This window comes from Canis lupus, chromosome 32 (genome assembly GCF_011100685.1).
Source record: "Canis lupus familiaris isolate Mischka breed German Shepherd chromosome 32, alternate assembly UU_Cfam_GSD_1.0, whole genome shotgun sequence".
NCBI classification, from domain to species: domain Eukaryota; kingdom Metazoa; phylum Chordata; class Mammalia; order Carnivora; family Canidae; genus Canis; species Canis lupus.
Genome location: NC_049253.1, coordinates 22779974 through 22801267, shown reverse-complemented (window position 1 = coordinate 22801267; position 21294 = coordinate 22779974). Strand labels below are relative to the sequence as shown.

At 34.8% G+C, this 21294-nt stretch overlaps 1 protein-coding gene across 7 annotated transcripts in view; it reads left to right on the top strand.

Annotated features, from left to right (window-relative positions):
- SMARCAD1 (SWI/SNF-related, matrix-associated actin-dependent regulator of chromatin, subfamily a, containing DEAD/H box 1) overlaps window positions 1-21294 on the top strand; it is a 78314-nt gene that overhangs the window by 35926 nt on the left and 21094 nt on the right. For 6 of the 7 annotated variants that reach the window (XM_038582123.1, XM_038582125.1, XM_038582122.1 and 3 more), the window contains exons 7-10: window positions 5828-5929; window positions 7404-7485; window positions 8901-9292; window positions 18915-19114. In XM_038582123.1, the coding sequence (XP_038438051.1) occupies window positions 5828-5929; window positions 7404-7485; window positions 8901-9292; window positions 18915-19114 (776 nt within the window). Of the gene's footprint in view, window positions 1-5827; window positions 5930-7403; window positions 7486-8900; window positions 9293-9576; window positions 9956-18914; window positions 19115-21294 lie in introns of those variants that run through there. The other variant, XM_038582127.1, reaches the window with a different exon arrangement.

Below are 21294 nucleotides of genomic sequence, written 5' to 3'. Positions count from 1 at the left end.
GTGGTTGATTTAATATTTTCAAGTAAGTGCTACAAATTCCTAAGCCATCAGCTGACACACAAAGTGATGAGTGCAGATAGGAAAGCTGCAAAAGAATTTTCCAACTGTGTTACAGAAGTAAACTGAAAGAACAACCATACATTGAATTAAACTGTCAATTTTAATGAAACAGATACCTCTTACAAATGCATGCCTTACAGATCCCAAATATGAAAGACAGAAAACAGGAATTAAGGCTTTATAAGATAGCATTACTGTGATGTTCAGCACTAGTGGCAAGTAGAGATTTAGAGCTAAAACCAATAGTAGTTTATTAGTTACCAAACTGAGTTGAGCTTTTTAAAAGAAAGTCAGCCTTGGAGTTCACTACAGGTATGGGAAAAGTAGATGAATTGTGCATATCTACATTGATATTTTTACTTAATTTTTCTCTGTTGTAAGAGCATTATTGTAAAAAAGAGAGAGAGAGAGAGAGAGAGAGAGAGAACATTGCTTAAAAACTCTTATAATGCATCAGGCCTGCCTATTTACAAAAACCGAACTCAACCCCATTATTTTTCTTCTTTTTGCTTCAAAAAACCACCTCTCTGAGATAGCCCTGTGATAAAAGTGTGATTATAGCATTTATCTTACTATTTAGCGTAAGCATTTAATTTGCTAATTGCTGTTACTGAAAGTGAGAATATAGATGTGGTTATAGAATTTGGGAATAGACTTAACATCAGATTGTTCATTTCTACCATTGTAAAAGCCTGGAGTGATAAAAGAGTTTGTGTTATATGGGGTAGAAAGCCCTCCTTGACTTGATTTGCAATTTTGAAAGTTTTTGATTCTTTAGAGTAGTTCTTAAAACTCAGAACAAGCTGTGTTGATATAGGAAAGCAGGTTGGATTTGAGGAAGTAGAAACTGGAGATGTTTAAGAGCTAGGGTCTTATTCTGGTGATCTAACTAATCACAGAACTCTTGCAATAATTGCTGCTGCTGGATGCAGAAGGTGATGATGATATTGATGGGAAGACTAGAAGGTTACACCATGACAGCTTAATACATCAAGTTAGCAGATGTTTTAAGTGTTACTGAAAACAGATGTACTGCTTGGAAGATAATGGCTTTAATGCTGAATGTAGTAAGAGTCCTGCATTACATTGAGGTGCATTTAGAACCATACAGACTGCCTGGGTGGCTCAGTCAGTTAAGCATCCAACTCTAGATTTTGGCTCAGGCCATGATCTCAGGATTGTGAGTTCAAGCCCTATATTAGGCTCTCTGCTCAGTGCGGAGTCTGCTTACGATTATCTGCCTCTCCATCTCTCTGCCTCTCCCTCCTTCATTCTCTCTCAAATAAATTTTTACAAAAAGAACCATACAGATAGCATTAGTATGAGAGGAGAGTCTAGCAAAGGAGCAGAAATATATTTATTTTATAATTTCTTATTTATGTCTTCAGCTACTATAGCAGAGATAACACAAGAACAGTGAGCCATGGCATTCCATAGCTGGTGTTAACAGATGTGGTCATTTTCAGTAACTCTTCTACCACTTCTCAGTAACTCACAAGCTGTAATACTTCCAGTGCTAACACCCCCAAACAGACTTCAGTTCATATTTATTATAGTATTTACATATTTCTTAACCATTTAATGTATGTGAAATTGTGCTGCCCTGTTTTTAGGATCCTTTCTCTCTTTAATGTGTTACTGATGAAGTTTTTGAATGTTGTACCTCTAACATGATTTTTCTTAAACTGCAGTTTTGTTTTGTTTTTTTTAAGATTTTTTCTTTATTTATTCATGAGAGAGACAGAGAGAGAGAGAGAGAGGCAGAGACACAGGCAGAGGGAGAAGCAGGCTCCATGCACGAAGCCTGATGTGGGACTCAATCCCAGGACTCCAGGATCACACCCTGGGCTGAAAGCGACGTTAAACCGCTGAGCCACCCAGGCTGCCCTAAACTGTAGTTTTTATTTTCATGATTTTGCACAATGCAGTAATTTTGGAATTGTGTATGTGATGTTTAGCAGAACAGACTGTAGTTTTCAGCAGAAGGTCATTTGACCTTGCTCTAAAAGCTTATGGGTCTCTGCTATGATTTTCCTATTAGGGCTTTCTAGAGACTTCATACAACATCCTTATTAGTCACAGAGCTTCAGGATCATTGCATCTGCTTGTTGCTCATGAAGCCCAAGTGGTAGAGCACCTGTACTACATCCTGGACCTGCTACAGAGCCTTCTCTTAATGTGGGCCCCACTTACAACTGTCACAGTCATAAAAGTTACTTTGTAAATAGAATAAGCACACACCATAGTGAAGTATACCTCGCCTCAGGTATCTAGAGGCTGACCAAGTATTATGCCTCTTCTTAAACAATATGCACCCTTTTTCTTTCCATTTACTTTTTTTTTCTTTCTTTCCATTTACTTTTGAATGACATTTGCAACATGCTCCTGATTGGACCCCCTCCCCGTAAAATTCATGAAAGTGGTAGTCCCCAGAATTTGAGGAGGGTTACTTCTCACTCTTTGGCATACATGCATCTTACTAAGGTACCCACAGCTACCTGCCTACTGCATCCAGTCAGTGTAAGGTCTTCAGTGTAGATGATTAAAGTGAATTCTGTGGACTGTGCAAAACTATCAGTCCTAGAGTACTGTATGAGGAAAGAACAGGAGAGTTACCATAGCCGTGAAGACACTGACCTACCCAGATGAAAACAAATTGCTTTGGCATGTACTTCTAATTGAGATGGGGACAATAGGGGCAATGGCAGCCTCTGTGGATACTGGAGGCAAGGTATACTTCACTATGGTGTGAGTTGCTTAATCTGTTTATAAAGTAACTCTTAACAATCTAACAGATTGTTATAACTGCACAGTTATATTGATTTGCTCTAGTAAAAATTCCACATCTGGTATAGTAGTTACAATTGGGGTCATCACTTCTTTGTTTATGATAACCTGAAATAATCCCCCAAAGGCCATCATCCAGTTTTTGTATAGGCCAAGGAACCACATGACATTGGAATTAGGATATGATATCCATCTCAGTTCCTTCAGGAATATGGTGCTGCTGCTGCTGCTGTGTGTGCTTCTCCTTCTCCCCCTCCTTGCCCCCCCCTCTGTCCCCTCCTCAGTTTTATGAACTTGGATTTGTTCTTTTCCTAAAAACAAATTGCTCCCTGGGCCAATGAGCTAATATGAGATTGCTGCCAGTCCTAACTATGTCTGTTCCAACTCTGCATTCTGGAATGGGAAAAATAGCCACAGGATCAGTTCATAACCCTGCAGCCCACTGGGACAGATTTAGGCCCAAGTCCATGTGTCACCTGGCATCTGTAAAGCTCTAGCGTAGCCACTGGATTGTAGAGGTGTTTTAAGTCACCAGGGATTAGCAGAGCTGGCAGAGTGTCAGATCTGAGACCAGACAGCAAGTGAGAATGTTTAATTTGGGTTGTAATATACTTGATTCCCAAAAGTTATTTACGGTTTTCCAAATAGCAAACTGTTTTTATGGAGGTGAAATTCACATAGCATAAAATTAACATTTACAGGGCAGCCCAGGTGGCTCGGCGGTTTAGCGCCACCTTTAGCCCAGGGCGTGATCCTGGAGACCTGGGAATCAAGTCCCACATCGGGCTCTTTGCATGGAGCCAGCTTCTCCCTCTGCCTGTGTCTCTGCCTCTCTCTCTGTGTCTCTCATGAATAAATAAATAAAATATAAAAAATAATTTAAAAAATTAACATTTTCAAATGAACGATTCATTGCCAGTTTGTACATTTGCAGTGCTGTGCAACTACCACCCCTGTCTAGTTCTAAGATCTTTTTATCACCCCGTAATAGCATGTCCTACCTTTTAAGGAGTTGCTCTCCTGTCTCTCTTCCCTCCTCTTCCCCCCCTGCCCCGCCCCTGGCAGCCAGTCCACTTTCTATGGATTTATCTATCCTGAATATTTCATGTGAGTAGAGAAGGCACACAATAAGTTACCTTTTGTGTCTAGCTTTCACTTAGCACAGCATTTTCAGAGGTTCATCCACATTGTAGCAAGTATCAGTACCTCTTTTTTTTTAAGTACTTCTTTTTTTAAGGCTGAATAATATAGCATTTTATGTATATACCACAGTTTGTTTATCCATTTGTTCTTTCATGGACATTGGATATTAAAACCAGGAAATGTGCTGTGTGAATGACTAAGATTTAGGAAACATTTACATGGTGGAAAAACACCCGTGTAGAGTTAGATACCGAAGTTTCTATTCCTGCCTCAGATGGTTCTTATCTATATCTGTGGCCTCTCAAAGGTTAGTTCTTAAAGTTTCAGTGTCTTCAGCTGTTAAGTGAGGATAGTAGTATGAATTTTTGAGAGCCTTGAAAGGCTTTCTCCATATTAGTGTTGTATTCCCCAGCTCCAAATCCTTTGCTTTCATAATAAAGACTGACCTCAATTTAGCACTCCAGGCCAAATGTAGTACTAGCTCTGGTTTAATTTTGCAGCCTTGTAGCCTATCCATGGTTTCTGTTCTTCAACCCAAAGGGCCATTTACTATTAGAAAAACTCATGCAGTTTTCTTCTTCCTACTCTAAACTTCCACAGTATTTTATTTGTGTCTGTCTTGTGGAACTCCATCATACCTTTGTGCAGGAGAGAAGTATCACTCACAATTTATGGGTAGTGAAAGGAAAATAACATTAGTTGTTGGATAAGAAATGAGGTAGAAGAGAAAAAAATGAGGCTGTATTTTTCTATACCTTGCTTACATGGCATGTGGTACAGTTCTAAGCAGAGTTAGAGAAATGTTTTTTTGATTGACCAAACTGCAGGATTTTTCTGAAGCATAAACCCAAAAATCTTTTTTTAAGATTTATTCATTTGGGAAGCCTGGGTGGCTCAGTGGTTGGAGTGCCTGTCTTAGGCTCAGCTTGTGATCCTGGGGTTCTGCAGTCAAGTCCCACATTGGGCTCCCTGCATGGAGCCTGCTTCTCCCTCTGCCGGGGTCTGTGCCTCTCTCTCTCTGTGTCTCTCATGAATAGATAAAATATTTTTAAAAGAACACTTATTCATTTATTTTGAGAGAGAAAGTGTGTGGTAGGGAAGGGCAGAAAGAGAGAGGGAGAGAGAAAGAGAATCTCAAGCAGTCTCCCCACAGAGCCTGTCTCATGGCTCCATCCCATGACCGTGATATCATTACCTGAGTTGAAACCAAGAGTAGAACACTTGACTAGCCACCCAAGCACTCTTTAAATGTAGAATTTTAAAGTCTTTTTTAGTCAAGTGACAAGAAAGAGATTGTATGAATAACTATAATTATTACCAGATTAATGTTTTTGTTTCACATAAGTTTATCATTGTGTTACTTTTATGTTGTGGCTGAACAATTAATATTTAAGCCATTCTGTGAATCAGTACCAAACTGAAAGTAAACTTTTATCTCTCAGTACTTGAAATTTGTATGGAGGTGTAAAATTGTAATAGATATCTGAATCTTTTTTTTTTTTTTTTAATTTGCTGTTAGCTTGGTAAGACTTCAATATACCTGAATTATTTGGAGTAATTTGAGGAACATTCTAGTCTTTTAGCAGATTTATCTCATGTTGACTGTTTTATGAAGTTTGAGTTATTAAATAGGCAGTCAAGGTCTTTTTGTAATCTTAAAGGAGCAATATTTTTTATCCTTTAAGATATATATTTGTCCGTTTTTCACAAGAAACAGGAAAACATTTTTGGATTCTTAATGTGGCAAGTTCCAAATCAAGTCAAATATAAATGTAATTGTCTTAAGACTTAACATTATAGATGATCTCCTTAATTGGTTCTTTTTTCTTTCCAATAGGGAGAAGAATCAAATGAGTCTGCAGAATCTAGTAATAATTGGGAAAAGCAAGAAAGTATTGTATTGAAATTGCAAAAGGAATTTCCTAATTTTGATAAACAGGTAGGTAGTCATGAACAGAAATTACTCAGTGTGTACTAAATGTTTGAAACAAAATAGCGTTTGAAATAAACTGTATAAAGCCTTAGGGTATGTTTTCCATTATTCTAATTAAATATACTCCTTTATCAATATTATAAAATACTTTTATACTGTTTGTTCTTTACATTATTTGCCTTAATTGCTAACTGTATCAGCATAATAACCATAATCATAACAAACATAACAATTGGAACTCATGAATAAAATGTGGATATGTAGTAAGCCAACTCAGCTGTTTTAGCTTTTTTCATATTCTTGTCCTTTAAATTTCTCATTAAGAAATTTTATTTATTTATTATTTTTTTTAATTTATGATAGTCACAGAGAGAGAGAGAGAGAGAGAGAGAGAGGCAGAGACACAGGCAGAGGGAGAAGCAGGCTCCATGCACCGGGAGCCCGACATGGGACTCGATCCCGGGTCTCCAGGATCGCACCCTGGGCCAAAGGCAGGCGCCAAACCGCTGCGCCACCCAGGGGTCCCATCATTAAGAAATTTTAAAGTGTGGGATGCCTGGGTGGCTCAGCGGTTGAGTGTCTGTCTGCCTTTGGCTCAGGGTGTGATCCTGGAGTCCCAGGATCGAGTCCCACATCGGGCTCCCTGCATGGAGCCTGCTTCTCCCTCTGCCTGTATCTCTGCCTCTCTCTGTCTCTGTCTCTCATGAATAAATAAACAGTTAAAAAAAAAAAAGAATTTTAAAGTGTTAGGGGTGCCTGGCTGGCTCAATTGGAAAAGCATGACTCTTGATCTTGATTGTGGGTTCAAGCCTCACACTGGGTGTAGAGATAACTAAAAAAAAAAATAACCTTAAATTCTTTTTTGTAAATATAGTACTGCATTTCAGCACTTCAGTATTCCATAAGCTTTGTTCTACCTGGTAAATAGTAGCAGTACTTTCAGAGTCCATATGAGAACTCATGCCAAGCTTGCCATTGCTAAAAGGGCCTCTGTTGAATCACCTGATTGTATGTTGAAGCCCATTATTTGTTTAGTATTTAGAATACATTTTACACTTGCATTGATTTATTCAGGTATGTGCACACATAGTACATTAGCCAAATTCTGATGAGCTAAATGCAAAATTTGTTATGTTGTGTCTTTACATGTGTTGAAACTGTATGTTTTGAAGTTGACACTTTGTAAAAGCCTAGCTGCATGTTGAAATTTAATTGAACAAACATTTTTGATCCTGGTGTTCAGAGCACTTCATTGGGAGAGTTGAAATGCAAAAAAAGTCTAGCTTCCTTTCCTTTGAAGACTTAAAAATTCACAGAGGTGAAATTTTATATACACAGAAAGCATTTGTAAAGCAGCATATAAACGTGAAATATTTGATACAAATTTTCAAGTGATTTACTTATTTTTAAAAGAGCATAAAAGTATTCTACAAGTTGTTAATTTTAGACTTTTAACAAAGGATCAATGACTTATTTCTAGGAGCTAAGAGAAGTACTCAAGGAACATGAATGGATGTACACAGAAGCTTTAGAATCTTTAAAAGTGTTTGCAGAAGACCAAGGTAATTAGCTTCTTTCTGTCCTAGAAAACATACTTCCCATTATGTTCTGTATTTTGGTATATAAGAAAAATGTAAACCTATTAGCTAATACAGAGAACAGTATTGCAAAAGACCTTGGAAATAATGATGTAAAAAATTTTTAAATGAGCAGTTTCAAATGTTTTGGCCTGTTCTTTAATGACAGTGTAAAATGAAATAGTTAATATCTTTTTCTATTTGGCTTTTTTTGATAGCTAAGGCTACTTTTAAATTACCATGTTTTAATTGAATGTAAAGGAAACTTTTTTTTTGTATTTTAGCAGTTCGCAGGATAGATCTTATGATTGCTGGTGGTTTATAATCACAGTAATGTAGGTGTCCTAGCCTGCTCTTACATGAATATCAAAAGCACCAGAATCAAAAACCTAAAAGATGAGTATCACTGGCTTGGAAGAAAGTCCCTAAACCTGTATTGGAGCACTTTTAACTTTTAGAACCAAATGGTAGAGGAAAAAAGTACTGAAGAAGAGTTGAATCACATATCCTTATGAAGAGCTGATCGAATTGATTCTTGTTTAATTGCAAAGCCTGCTTATAAAGCCCAGTACAGTGGCTTTAGTGTTTTTGTTTTCTAATTCTTTTACAAAATACTTAGTACTAGTGCTCTTGATGGCACACAGAATGATATTGTGTGGGGAAAAAGAAAGCCACCAATATTGCCAATTCTGAGTCTGGAGAAGTGATTCAAAAGAAGTAGATTGTGAATGTGAAGTACTTGAGGACTACTTTGTTCAATTTATTTTTCTCTCTTTTATATATGCACAATAATGAATGTATGATAATCAGTGTGTAACTCTAAAGCACTCTGAATAAAATAAGCATTGTAAATGGTAAATTACTGTGTTATAGATTGACGGTAAGAAATAACAGTATCTTCAATCACAGGCATCTTAGAAATCTATGGAATATGATTAATCAGTGATAAAGTAGCAGTGTTATATAATAATAGTGTATTTCAATAGAAGGAGATGGCAATGGAATATTAATAGGAATTATTTTAATTTAGGGTGAATATTGTTTTCCCTATACCTCTCAGTGTTGGCATAGAGATGGGGCTGCTGAGTAGCGTTTGGGATATCTTACAGATATGTAGCTGCCATTTATATTCTCAGGATGTTTGTTAGAAAATGGAGGGTTTATTCAATGTTTTTTAAAGTTATCACCTGTTTTTGAAACTAATTATTTCAACTCATTATACAGCTTCAAATTCTACTTTAGTATTTCTCTTAAAACATATTAAGATTTAACAAATTATAGTTGAATTTTATATTCCAAAGGAAAATAACACATTTAGATAGTTTTTTAATCTTATTTGAAGATTTATATTTAATTTATGTCTTTCAAACTTAGTTATTTTTGTCTTTCTTTCTACACAGATATGCAATATGCTTCACAAAGTGAATTTCCAAATGGAAAAGAAGCTTCTTCAAGAAGTCAGAATTATCCTAAAAATGCAGCTAAAACAAAACTGAAACAGAAATGTTCCATGAAACCACAAAATGGTTTTAACAAGAAGCGTAAAAAAAATGTATTTAATCCTAAAAGAGTTATTGAAGACTCTGAATATGATTCGGGCTCTGATGTGGGTAGTTCACTAGATGAGGACTATAGTAGTGGTGAAGAAGTGATGGAGGATGGCTATAAGGGTAAAATTCTTCACTTTCTCCAAGATGCTTCAATTGGTGAACTTACTTTGATTCCTCAGTGTTCTCAGAAAAAGGCTCAGAAGATAACAGAACTCCGGCCCTTTAATAGTTGGGAAGCTCTGGTAAGGCTACATTATTTTTTTTTCCCCTGTGTGTGTGTGTTTGTTTAATTCACAGTACGGTTTATAGTCAAGGTGTCTTCAGCCCAGGGAAGCATTGATGGGTGGCCTTATCCTGTGTAGAGGCAAACATTACTTTCATTGTAAGCCAATAGTATTTCAAATAGTGTCATATGACCTAATTTTGAATGAATTAAGGGGTGATTTTCCTGAAAAAACCCAACCTGATTGGCTGGGCATACTGTCACTCATTCTTTTGCATAGAAACTTGGTTCATTTCACTGCAGAAGAAGAAATTAGAGCTTACATTTAGGAAGGAGTTGTTTGCTAGCCTGTTCTGATCTGTTACTGCTGAGACACCATGCAGAAGGCAAGAATGTGGCAGAAATGTTACTACAACTACTTGAAGAGCAATAGCAACGTCCAGGGGAGCTCCATGATTGAAAATGCCAGGCTAAGTGTTTTATGCTTCACCACAAAGAAGCAAGTGTTTATTTTCTTTTTCTTTTAAAAGTGACAGCTCAGTCTCTAACATGTTTTTCTTGGTTAAACAACACGGCCATTTTATGGAGTGTAGCAGGCTGCAGCATTTTTAATTGGAAAAAATAGAAAAGTGTGTGAAGCCTAGAATTCAAGCGTTAGGTGAAGGGAAGGCATAATCAACTGGTAAGTACACTTTGCATGATCATTTTATGGAATTCCATTTCCTATAAACAAATGTTATCCAAAATACTTGCATTTTGAGTTTTATAAGTGTCAGCAGTCAGCAAATTTTATTCATACAGAGAGATATAAGAACTCTGTCTTTTAAATTTTGCCTTGACTTTTGTGAGAGAGGGGACTTTTATAGCATGAATTGTATATAGGCCCTGCTGTGAAAGCAATATGGATGATTTTTTACAGCTTTAGAAGATGAAGTACCTCTTGAAGGTTTAGAAATTTTAAGGAAGCTTTATTCCCTACCTTAGGGAATAAAGTTGCTTTTATGGTTAATTTTATACTTGTGACAATCTGTGAGAGCATAAGTTCCCTTCATAAGTATTTTTAAAGTAGCAGGATGGGAGGGTTCCTGAATAGTGGTTCTAAAAAGCATTTTTTAAAAAATTAAGACATTTGAAAAATAAAGAAACACCATTAGTAGTATTTCGTAGCTTAAAAAAATAAAATAAATAAAGCCATTCGTTTTGCCTAAAGCCTTTATTTTTCCAGAGAACATCTGTCAAAGCAAGTCCTTTCAAAACTTGTTCGGCTTTGCCTGAGTGATTTATTTGTTAAAGTATTTGCTGAAGGGCTTTCTTGTTCTTCTTTTCTTCCTTTTCTTCTTTCTTTTAATCTTTAATGGTCTCCTCTGTTATTGTAGAGTCAGTTGCTCAGGCTTGTTGGGATTCTAATTTATTTAATAAGGAATGCAATTATCTGCACCACTGTGTTTAGTAACTGTAACTACTTGCCCAAATATCTCATAGTAAAAGTAAATTATACCAGACTTATATGTGCCAGATACCTTTAAAATCTTCAACTTAATGTGTAGAAAGCATATTTCCCCTACTAATTAACTGGCATAGTTTGAATTAGTTCTCGACACGAATTTTTTGTGGATTATGCACAACCTACGTAAATCTCCTATTGCATCTTGCCCCCTCTCTAAAAATTGAACACAAAGATATTTTTTGCTAGCCATTTATTTAAATGTTGGGTATTTTATGTAACAAAAAGTAAACTTGCTACTTCATCAAAAAACAGGGCTTTGCTGTCCTGAAAAATGTAAGTAAATGAAGAGTTTGGAAACAAACAGTTAACATTGACACATCTGTGAATATAATCTTTGAATTTTCATTTGTGTAGAACTTTAAGCTTTTACTTTCAGTCACTTTAGAATTTTCAGTGTAACTTTTTTTTTTATTTAGAGAGCAATTTCATAACTTAAAATCATCAAAGATAAAGTTAATATGTGCATTCTAGTGAAAAGGTATATATGATATACTCCTTTCCTATTCAGAAAGGTTTGATAATGTATCTAGTGAAACAACTTCAGAAAGAAACAAAAGAAAAAGCATTTACTTTTGTTTTCATAGCTACTGTTTTTAGAAATTCCTATGAGAAGTAGTTGAAATTTTAATTGACACTCAGTTATACTCTAATGAAAATTGCATATTAAGAACAGCATGTAAATGTCTAGTAAAATCTTAACATTATTGTTGAAGCTTATTTAGTCTTAAGGATTGGGGAATTTGTCAGAACTTTAAGTCATCAATATTTCATTTAAAAATGCATACCAAGCCAACAAATATGGATTAATTATGGTTTTTGTTAAAACTGAAGTCTGTAACATTGGTAGGTTAAATGTAATCACTAGTATTTAATTTTCTTAAAAAAACAATGTGAAAATTATGTTAGTAGTGCCTTTTAAAACAAAATTTGAAAAAATAAATAAAACAAAATTTGAAAAGTACATCGTTATTTCATCCTAGTCAGAGAATTACACTTTTTAAACATTAAATGCTGTAAGATATTCTGTGACCCTTACTTTACATGAGTAAAATTTATTTAAATAAATAAGTGCAGTGTATATGAGTGTTTATATTTGTAATTTTACACCTATTTTCTTTGAACCAGAATTTAAATATTGTTTGTCAAGTTTTCTTCACAATTTTTCCATCTTATTTTTCTGCTTAATAATAGTAAAGTATGTGTTTATTGTAAGAAACCACATCATTAAATCCTGTAGACCTTAGAAATACAGCAAGCCAATAATGTCAGTTTAAAATCTGTTAATGTGGTATCATTGGGATTTTAATTGTCAAATTTCACACATTTGATGGCATCAGTTCACCTACCACTTACTGAGTTTTTGTCTAACCTGTGTAAAGTAGTGTAGGGATGCTATTACATCTGTGATAATCTTACGGTGTTGCATCTTTATACTTTTACCAGGATGTAATAATGTATACTGACCAAAGCAAGATTCATGAGTAACTCATGAATAACTCAACCTAAAAACTTCTCAATATGTACATCTCCTTCCTTAACATTTAGGTCATTGTAAATACAGTTTTCCTTTATCATTAACCACACAGCCAAGGTTTTTGTTCATGTCAAAACACTTAGGCTCATTGTGTCTACTAGTAACTCAGACCAAGATTATCTTTTTTGCTTTGTTTTCCCAGTGATTATTGTAAAACGTCTGCTTAAGTTTGTCACTTAAGGTTATTGTAAGATGTCTGCACAAGTTTGCAATGCGTGTTCCTTTCTGATAGGATAATTTTCAGTAAATTCAGGCTTTATTTTAAGTTTAATAAACATTTATAAAAAAAATTAGAAATGCATTTGCTTTGTCAGCTGCTTCCAGGTCTTTATAGCTGTGAATAAGATTAGGACTGTGTCCTCAAAAATGTTAACTTGTTAGGTGGAGAGTTCAGTCAGGTTTTAAACAATTCTCCCCTTCCTGTAGAAATTCGCAAATACTTATATTGTAAGAGTGACACACTGTGGCAGGAGAGAGGTACTTCAGTTTGTGACTTAAAAAAAGTCCTTAGAGTGATACTTGAGTTTTTAATCAAAGTGATAGTAATCAAGACCATATTGATACTCTTTTTTCCCCCATGTAATTATCCAGCAAATAGGAATTGTTTTTTTTCCTTCCACTCAGAAAAAAAAAAGCTTTATCATTTTTTGAGGAATGATTTTTCTTTGTCTAAAATAAAATAGTACCTGCAAGAACAAAGAAGAATGTTAAGTTAGCCAAAATTCTACCAAAGATACCCACCACTTAAGACTGTATTGAACAGGGATATCTGGGTGGTTCAGCAGTTGAGCATCTGCCTTCGGCTCAGAGCATGATCCCGGGGTCTGAGCTCCCTTTGAGGAGCCTACTTCTCCCTCTGCCTCTATTTCTCTGTCTCTCATGAGTAAATAAATATATCTTTAAAAAAAAAAAAGAACATCTATTTGTGGCATCCATTTTTATATGTATATTTCATATTATGTAAATAGGACCATGTTTTCTATGCTCATCAGTAACTTTAGATTTACTAGTAGATACAGCATTTATAGAATATTTGCATTTCTTGATCTTTTTTTGATGGGGCTAAGTCATTTATAGGATTGTTACATGCTTTTTGTCTTCAGAAAACCGTTAACAGTAGAGTGTTCTTACATATTTCCTTAAGTGCCGGCCTGTCTTTCTCTCAAACACACATAGAAACACACACACCACTAATGAAGATACTGTGGAATTACATATTGAGATTTGTCTAAGTTTTAATTTTTATTATTCATGTATTTAGATTAACAAGGTAAAGAATTCTACATGCTTACTCCCTCCAGAAATCCATATCCATCTCCTTCTCCAGCCTGTTTCTCACGCTGCAAATAACTGTTTTCACTTCTTTTGTCTAATTCTTACCACTTTCATATCTCTAGGTAATATAAGTACATTGCTATTTTTTATTTTTGTTTTAGGTCTTATCTGTTGATACGTCATTATATAACGCTATGGTGAGATTAAATCTCACTGCCAGTCTCACTTTACATGCCCATTTCCTATTCCCCAGTCCTACTAATAGAAGTTGATAACTATGATAATTTTGAAGATTACTTTTTAGTTATCTACATTGTTATGACTATATAAATGCTTTCCTTAGCTTCACCATGTAGTATGATGCATGGTTACTTTTTTTCCCATGCTTAGCATTTTGTTTTCTCTGCGTATTAGTTTTTTTGGTTTTTCTGTTTGCTTAGTTTCTATGTATTTTTTTTATTTCGACTCTAAAACTGTAGTTGTCTAAATTTCCCCTCAGCTTTTAGGCACTTCAGATATTCCGTCAGTTTCATCTTCCTAAGAAAATCTTTTCTGGGATCTTAATGATCTGCTCGGTTTACATTGTTTGGGTTATTGGCCTACTATTTAGCTGTGGCCTGGGGCTCTCATATCCCTGACATCCTGAGTAATGCTTGTTGTCTCTCTTGTGTTGGATCTCTTCTTCCTGAATTTTATGCATGCCCCTTTATCCCCTTGGTTCTGTGAGTACACACTAGGGTAGAGGTGGGTAGATAATATAGTGGAGCTAGATGGCCTGGTTTTGAATCCCATTTCTGACATTTTCAGTAATTTATCTGACCTTCAGCAGGTTCTTATTCTCCATTTTTTCATCTGTAAGTGGGGTATAATTATGGTACTCTCCTATGGGACTTCTAGGGTTAAATAAAGTAAATGTCCATTCAGTTGTCTGTTTCTTAGAAACTGTTAGCTGCAGATATCCACAATATTTTGCATTGCAAATGTTCTATGTATTACTAGTGAAATGCTAAGAAACTTGTTTTCTGCATATCCCCCATATCAGTGATAGCCATATTGAATAGAACTTCTTTGGATCAGTTTTTCATTTTAAAACTCCTTCTGGCCTTTAAACAGATTTATGGCTAGTTACATTAGCCACATATTATGACGACATTTTGCAGCCTTGTGGTAATTTGACAAATTTCTGTCCAGTGGGATGTAAGTAGAAGTATATTAGAACTTTTGGAAAATGTTCCTTAATAGGATTCCTTTTTCCTGTTAATTGAGATGTCAGTATGGTGATAGGAACCCCCATGTAATGAGAATACAAAGCAACAAAGTAGAAAAATCCTTGATTGGGGAACTATCATACCAAGCACCAGAAGTGCTTCTACAAGTCATCATTTACATGGGAGAGAAATACACTTAAATTTTATGTAAACCCCTGATGTTTTGGGTTTACTGTTACTCATGACTAACCTAATCCTAACAGCTTCATCTTTCAGTTAAACTTTTTCCTAAAAAATCTGATGTTTTACATTCATGGAGTGTATCAGTACTAGATAGATTTAAATTCTAAACTACAAACAGTAATTTGGAACATCTCTAATGTTGGTTGGACTTATATGGGAAGCAGGGTAGGGACAATAGGAAGTCCAGGGAGTCAAATTTTGACCTCAAAAATAAGCAAACGTCAAGTGCACTTAAAAAAAATAAAAAAGATTGATTGATTGATTGATTGATTGATTTAAGAGCGATAACAAGAGAAAGCACAAGTAGGGGGAAGAGGGAGAAGTAGACTGCCCACTGAGCAGAGAGCTCAATGTGAGGCTCAGTCCAAGACCCTAGGACCATGACCTGAGTTGAAGGCAGACACTTAACCAACTAAGCCACCCAGGCACCTGTTAAGTTCATTTAAAAATCTTAGTAACCAATTCAGATGATGCATTATCTTGAAATAAGAGTTACCTTTTGTTCTCTTTGTTATTTCCTCTGCAAGAATTTCAAACCTAAAAATTAGAATAGTGTGGTGAAACCCCCATGTCCTCATCAGCAGCTTCAGATCCTGGCTGATGTCTGGTCTTGTTTCACCTATATCCTCATCCTCTTCCTCTGTCTCATATTTTTTTTTTAATTTTTATTTATTTATGAGAGAGAGAGAGAGAGAGAGAGAGAGAGAGGCAGAGACACACAGACACAGAGAGAAGCTGGCTCCATGCACCGGGAGCCCGATGTGGGACTCGATCCCGGGTCTCCAGGATTGCACCCTGGGCCAAAGGCAGGCGCCAAACCGCTGCGCCACCCAGGGATCCCTCTGTCTCATATTTTGAAGCAAATCTTAGAGTTCACTTTATCCATAAAAATTTAAATACATATCTCAAAAAAATTTTTCCCTAAACATAACTACTTTGTCACACCTAATAAAAATCATCAGTAATTCCTTAATATTAGAAAATATCCATTCAGTGTTCAAATTGTGTTCCTCATAAATACCATAAATTTTTTTTCTAAGTAAGTTTGAATTAGAATCCGTTAAATAAGGTCCACATACTAAAATTTATATCAGTCTTTTAACTCTTATAACTGTAGGTTCCCCCATCCATGTCTCTCTCTCTCTCCCATCTCTCTCTCTGTCTCTGTCTCTCTTCCTCTAATATCTTTGGTGAAGGAACTGGATCATTTGTTCTACTGTTTCCCTATCTGGATTTTTTTGCTTACACCTCCCTGATATAGTTTAACACATTCCTCTGGATCAGTATCTTCTGTAAAATTACAATTAGAAGGTTAAATGCTCCCACCAGTACCATTACATGACTGTTGATGTGTTCTTTCATCAGGATTCGTTTCTTTTTTGTAATGTAAGTTTCCTCTCTAGATTCTGACATTATTGAATTGATCTTCTTTGGGCCAAAGTATTTCTTATTTCTGGCCTTATTACTCTGAAAGAACTTTCTAGATCCTAGATTACAATAGTTTCTTTGGGAAAAGTGCCCATGAAATTTTGTCCTTTCCCTTGTAAACTTGTAATACAAGTTGTTACACTTAAAATAATTTGTTGCATGTCTTTCCCAATTACTGTAAGCCATATGAGAACAAGGACTGTGTGCACGTATGAGGTGTCTTCACCAGCTACAGTAGTATGCCAAAAAATTAGAGTATAGTAAGTGGTAGTTTACAGAAAAAAACTTTTGCTTTTTTTTAAACTTTTAAGGTGGGGGATAAGTACTAGTGAAAAGAAGAAAACCGTATAGACTGGAATCTTAGCCTACTTTATGACCTTGGAAATTGAACCTTGGTTTATTCATCCAGAATTGGTGGATTGATCTGTGGTTATTGTGAAGATTTAATGAGTTAGTGAATAAAAGGCATCTAGTAGTTATATAAGGCACACAATATATATTTCTTCTTTATTTTTTGGTTATTATTGCTCTCTCACACATATACCACAACAGGCATGAGATCAATTTTTTGGTCTATAATTTTGGAGTTCCATTTAAAATTCTATTTATTTTTTAAAAAGATTTATGTAATTATTTTAGGGCGAGACCACAAGAGGCTGGGAGGGAAAGAGGGAAAGGGAAAGAGAATCCTCAAGCAGACTCCCCACTAAGTGCAGACCCCGACACAGGGCTCAATCCCAGGACCCCGAGATTATGACCTGAGCCAAAATTCAAGAGCAGGCTCTTGACCAACTGGGCTACCCAGAAGCTCCTAAAAATATTTTAATTAAAAGTTCTAATAGAACCTCCTTAAAATTTTCAAGGCTCTACTGATTTATATATCCTGTTGTTTATATATAAATCTCTTCCCTGGAAAGCACAAGGTGGAAGGTCACATTGTGAATATTGTTGTTCTTGTGAAAATGTAAAGTAGTGTGCAAATAACTTTGTATTTCATGGTGTCATTTGTGAAATGCTGTTTTTGTTTTGTTTTTTAACCCTGCAATATAATAATACCATGACTTTGGAATAGATTGGAAATTTTATTTCTTTCCAACTTTTCTAGATTAGATATAAGAAATGTATGTTATTATAATTGCATTTTGGATGAAATTATGTTAGTATATCCTATAAGTGTTGAATTTGTATTGAATTTGTATTAATTTAAGCTTCTCTGGGAACTTAGATATACTGTGATCACAAAAACTAGAGTTGTTAATGTGATTCTTATAACCTGAAAGAGTATGTTAAATAAGATGACATGAATCAAAATCATGTAGATTTATTTTAACAGTTGCTTTTACTCTGGTTTCTTTTATTCATTTCTGGATTGTGGGATTATTTTTTTGTTCAATAAGGATGTTTTCAGATAGCTGTGGGCTTTCTCTTCTTTTCAGTCACTAAAAGTATTTTTTTATGATGTTCTTCAGGATATATCTTTTCGGCTACTTCTATGTTAAAATTCTAATTCTGTTAATAGCTTTTACATGATGAAATATTCAGTGTCTTTTTTGAAGATTTATTTATTTTGGAGAGCACATGTGAGAGTCAGGGGAGAGGCAGAGAGGGAGAGAAAAGCTCAATGAGACTCCCCACTGAATGTGGAACAAAGCACGGCTCCATCACAGGGCCCTCAGATCATAACCCAAGCCAAAACCAAGAGCTGGATGCTTAAACAAATTGAACTACTCAGGTGCCCCTCAGTGTCTCCTTTAGAAAAATAAATACAAATACATTTTTGAAAGAAATTCTTTGAGCTTTCACAAAAACCATTTATACAAGTGTTGTATTGAAATTGACTTTTTAAAAAAGTTTTACCAGATTATTGAATTGGGCATAGTTAACTTTTGATTTATGCTGTATCTTTCCAAGTAATAGTCTCAGTTTAGGAGCAGAATTTAAGTGGCAAATAATAATTGGGGTTTTAAAAGCTCAAGAGGTGGTACTTTGATAATAAATAGAGAAAAAGTATGTTTCAGGAAGATTATAATCATATGGTAATATTTATGGGAAATAACAAAAATGGAGGCAAGATAATCAGGTATACAGTTATTATATTTGGTGCCATTTGGTGATAAAGACGAATGTGAGATTTTAAAAAGAAAACTTCATAGGAGATATTAATGTTTACTTGAGAGTTTCTCCTATAAGAGAACAGCTAGTAGGGGCAAAGTAGCTTGAGATTGTGCATTTTGGGGAGAAGGATACATCTTATTTTAATATGGTGAGTTTGATTCATCAAAGAGAACCTTGGGAATTCAAATGTAGACATGAAGAAACAGATTCTGTTAGCACTTGATTAAGGTCATTAGTAAAAATTAAAAATTTTTCCCTCATAAAGAGATTGGTACTGGATTTTTACTTACTAGATCTAAACTATTAAATTATTTTTCTTCTTATGCCATAGTTCACAAAGATGTCCAAAACTAATGGCTTATCAGAAGATTTGATATGGCATTGTAAAACACTGATCCAAGAAAGGGATGTAGTTATAAGGCTTATGAACAAATGTGAAGACATTTCAAATAAATTGACAAAACAAGTTACCATGCTCACTGGAAATGGAGGTGGATGGAACATAGAACAACCTTCCATTCTAAACCAGAGGTAATACATGTTGTATTTACCTATTTCTTATATTTCTCAGCTGTCTAAAAATTCTGAACTTATTTTCTTATTGTGCCTAGGGGACTTAAGTGTGTAAGTTGTATGAAAACTAATGTTAGAAGGGAAGCCCAGGGTTTCCTGTAATGACACATAAGTGATATAGGAATTGTTTTTTTATCATAACCCCCTACTCCACGAAGGGTATCTTACTCCATTATATCATTTTAATTTAGAGGGAGCAAATGTTATGGTCTTACATAACCTATATTTTCCTTATTTGGTAACACAAGTTCCTGTATGATCACAAAAACTGAAAAGGTGGACAGTATGGTGCTTCAGAAAGTCAGCTGCTTAATTGCATCAATGAAAAATTTGTCTTAGAACAGTTTCTTTTTAGTTGTGAATAAAATGAAATGATTAAAATATCCTTTATCTGTTATTTAATGTTTTAAATGCTTTGAAAAGTCCATATTTTTAAATCTCTTTTTGGAGTAGAAACACATCAAAAATGAAAAGGACACTTACTAAATAGATTATATTAAGAAAAGATTATAAGAAGTATATTTCCCCAAAACTGCTACTGTCAGTAAAATGTCTTGTCGGAATTCTTAGAAAAAATTTAAAAAAAAAAAAGACTTCTTAAAAAAATAGACACTAAATTATTTTCAATAAAAAATTCCTGCAACAACCGGTACATATTAAAATGGCATTTCATTATTATGAACACCCCCATTTTGCATGGTGTTGGGATATTGGGATGGGGAGATTATTTTGAACTTCTTATAAAAGTTTATTTTTAAGTGGTTTGGGGACTCAGAACTATTCAGAATACTTCCTTCTTAAGAAATGTATAAAATTGTTTACTGTGATAATATAGTGACAAAAACATGGAAACAATCCGATTCCCAAAGTCAGAGAATAGTTAGAATGAATTATGGTATGAAGAGTTAGAATGGATTATATGGTATATCCATGCTATGCAGTGTTATGCAACATTAAAAATGATTACATCTGTTCAGAATATTTCTGATAGATATTTAATAAGGTTAGCACTAGGGTCTTATTAAAATTAATTACCTTGGTTTTATTTACTTCTAGTATTTTTCTAGTTAATGATCAAAGCATATTTGCTGATCATTGGTTAATTAAAAGCAAGATACGGTTACTGGCCTTTAATAGTAAGCTACAATCTTTTCTGTGCCCTTCTAGGGTGCTATGGGATGGTGTAGGGAAACGTGATGCAGTTCCCACAAAGAAGCTCTTTTCTCTGTTGCATAGAAAGAACTATGGCCATGTCAGCAAATTCATCTCCTAAAAGTGTAGTTGGAGCTGCTCCTCGTTCTACAGCATTGGATATGGGGAGTTCTTCACTCTACAAGACTTACCCAGTTGAGTCTACTTTATCATAATTTGGATTTTAAAAAATCAAGTGCTTTATTGCATTACTTAAAAAATTTCTCTTAAACCCACAACCAGAGTCCTGTTACTTGTAAATAGTATGATCAGGTAATAAACTATACTTTCCATTAGGCTGAGGAATTTTTTGATGAAATATTTAATAGATGAGAAAAATAATTTTTTTTTAAAAAAGTGCTTATTGGCTCTAGCCCAAAATATAACTATTAAACATCTGTGTAGATAGTTTCTTTAGACTTTATTTAAATCCACTTTTAGGGGGTGAAATTTGTTGTCTGGTTTTTTTCTTTTAGCCAAGGTGTAAGAGTTACACAAGCAGTTTTACTTGGTGTACTGGCCAGGCATCATCACTACTTAGCATAGAAACATACAAAGTAGTTTCCTTGCCTTGGGAAAGGATTTATTAGCACAGAGGAAAATGTTAAACTATCCTCCTGATGACTAAACTATCCTACTTTTCTTAACAGAACCAACTCTTTGTAGGAAAATTGTTAACTGTTTTCTTACTACAAATTTATATGAATTATAACAGACAAAAATTGCCTCTTAGAAATAAAGGACATACAGACATACCCAAATCCTTAATAAAGTATTTGCAGAGGAAAATAAGATGTCTTGCATGTATCTCAAAGCCATTTGCATTCATAATTTTTATTTTAAAATGTCAAAACTAAAGATGGCCCAAAGTTAAAATAATACAGTGAGAGAAAAGAGAAAAAATTATTCCTGCTGTTAATATATCTATCTCTTAAACTTTAGCTATT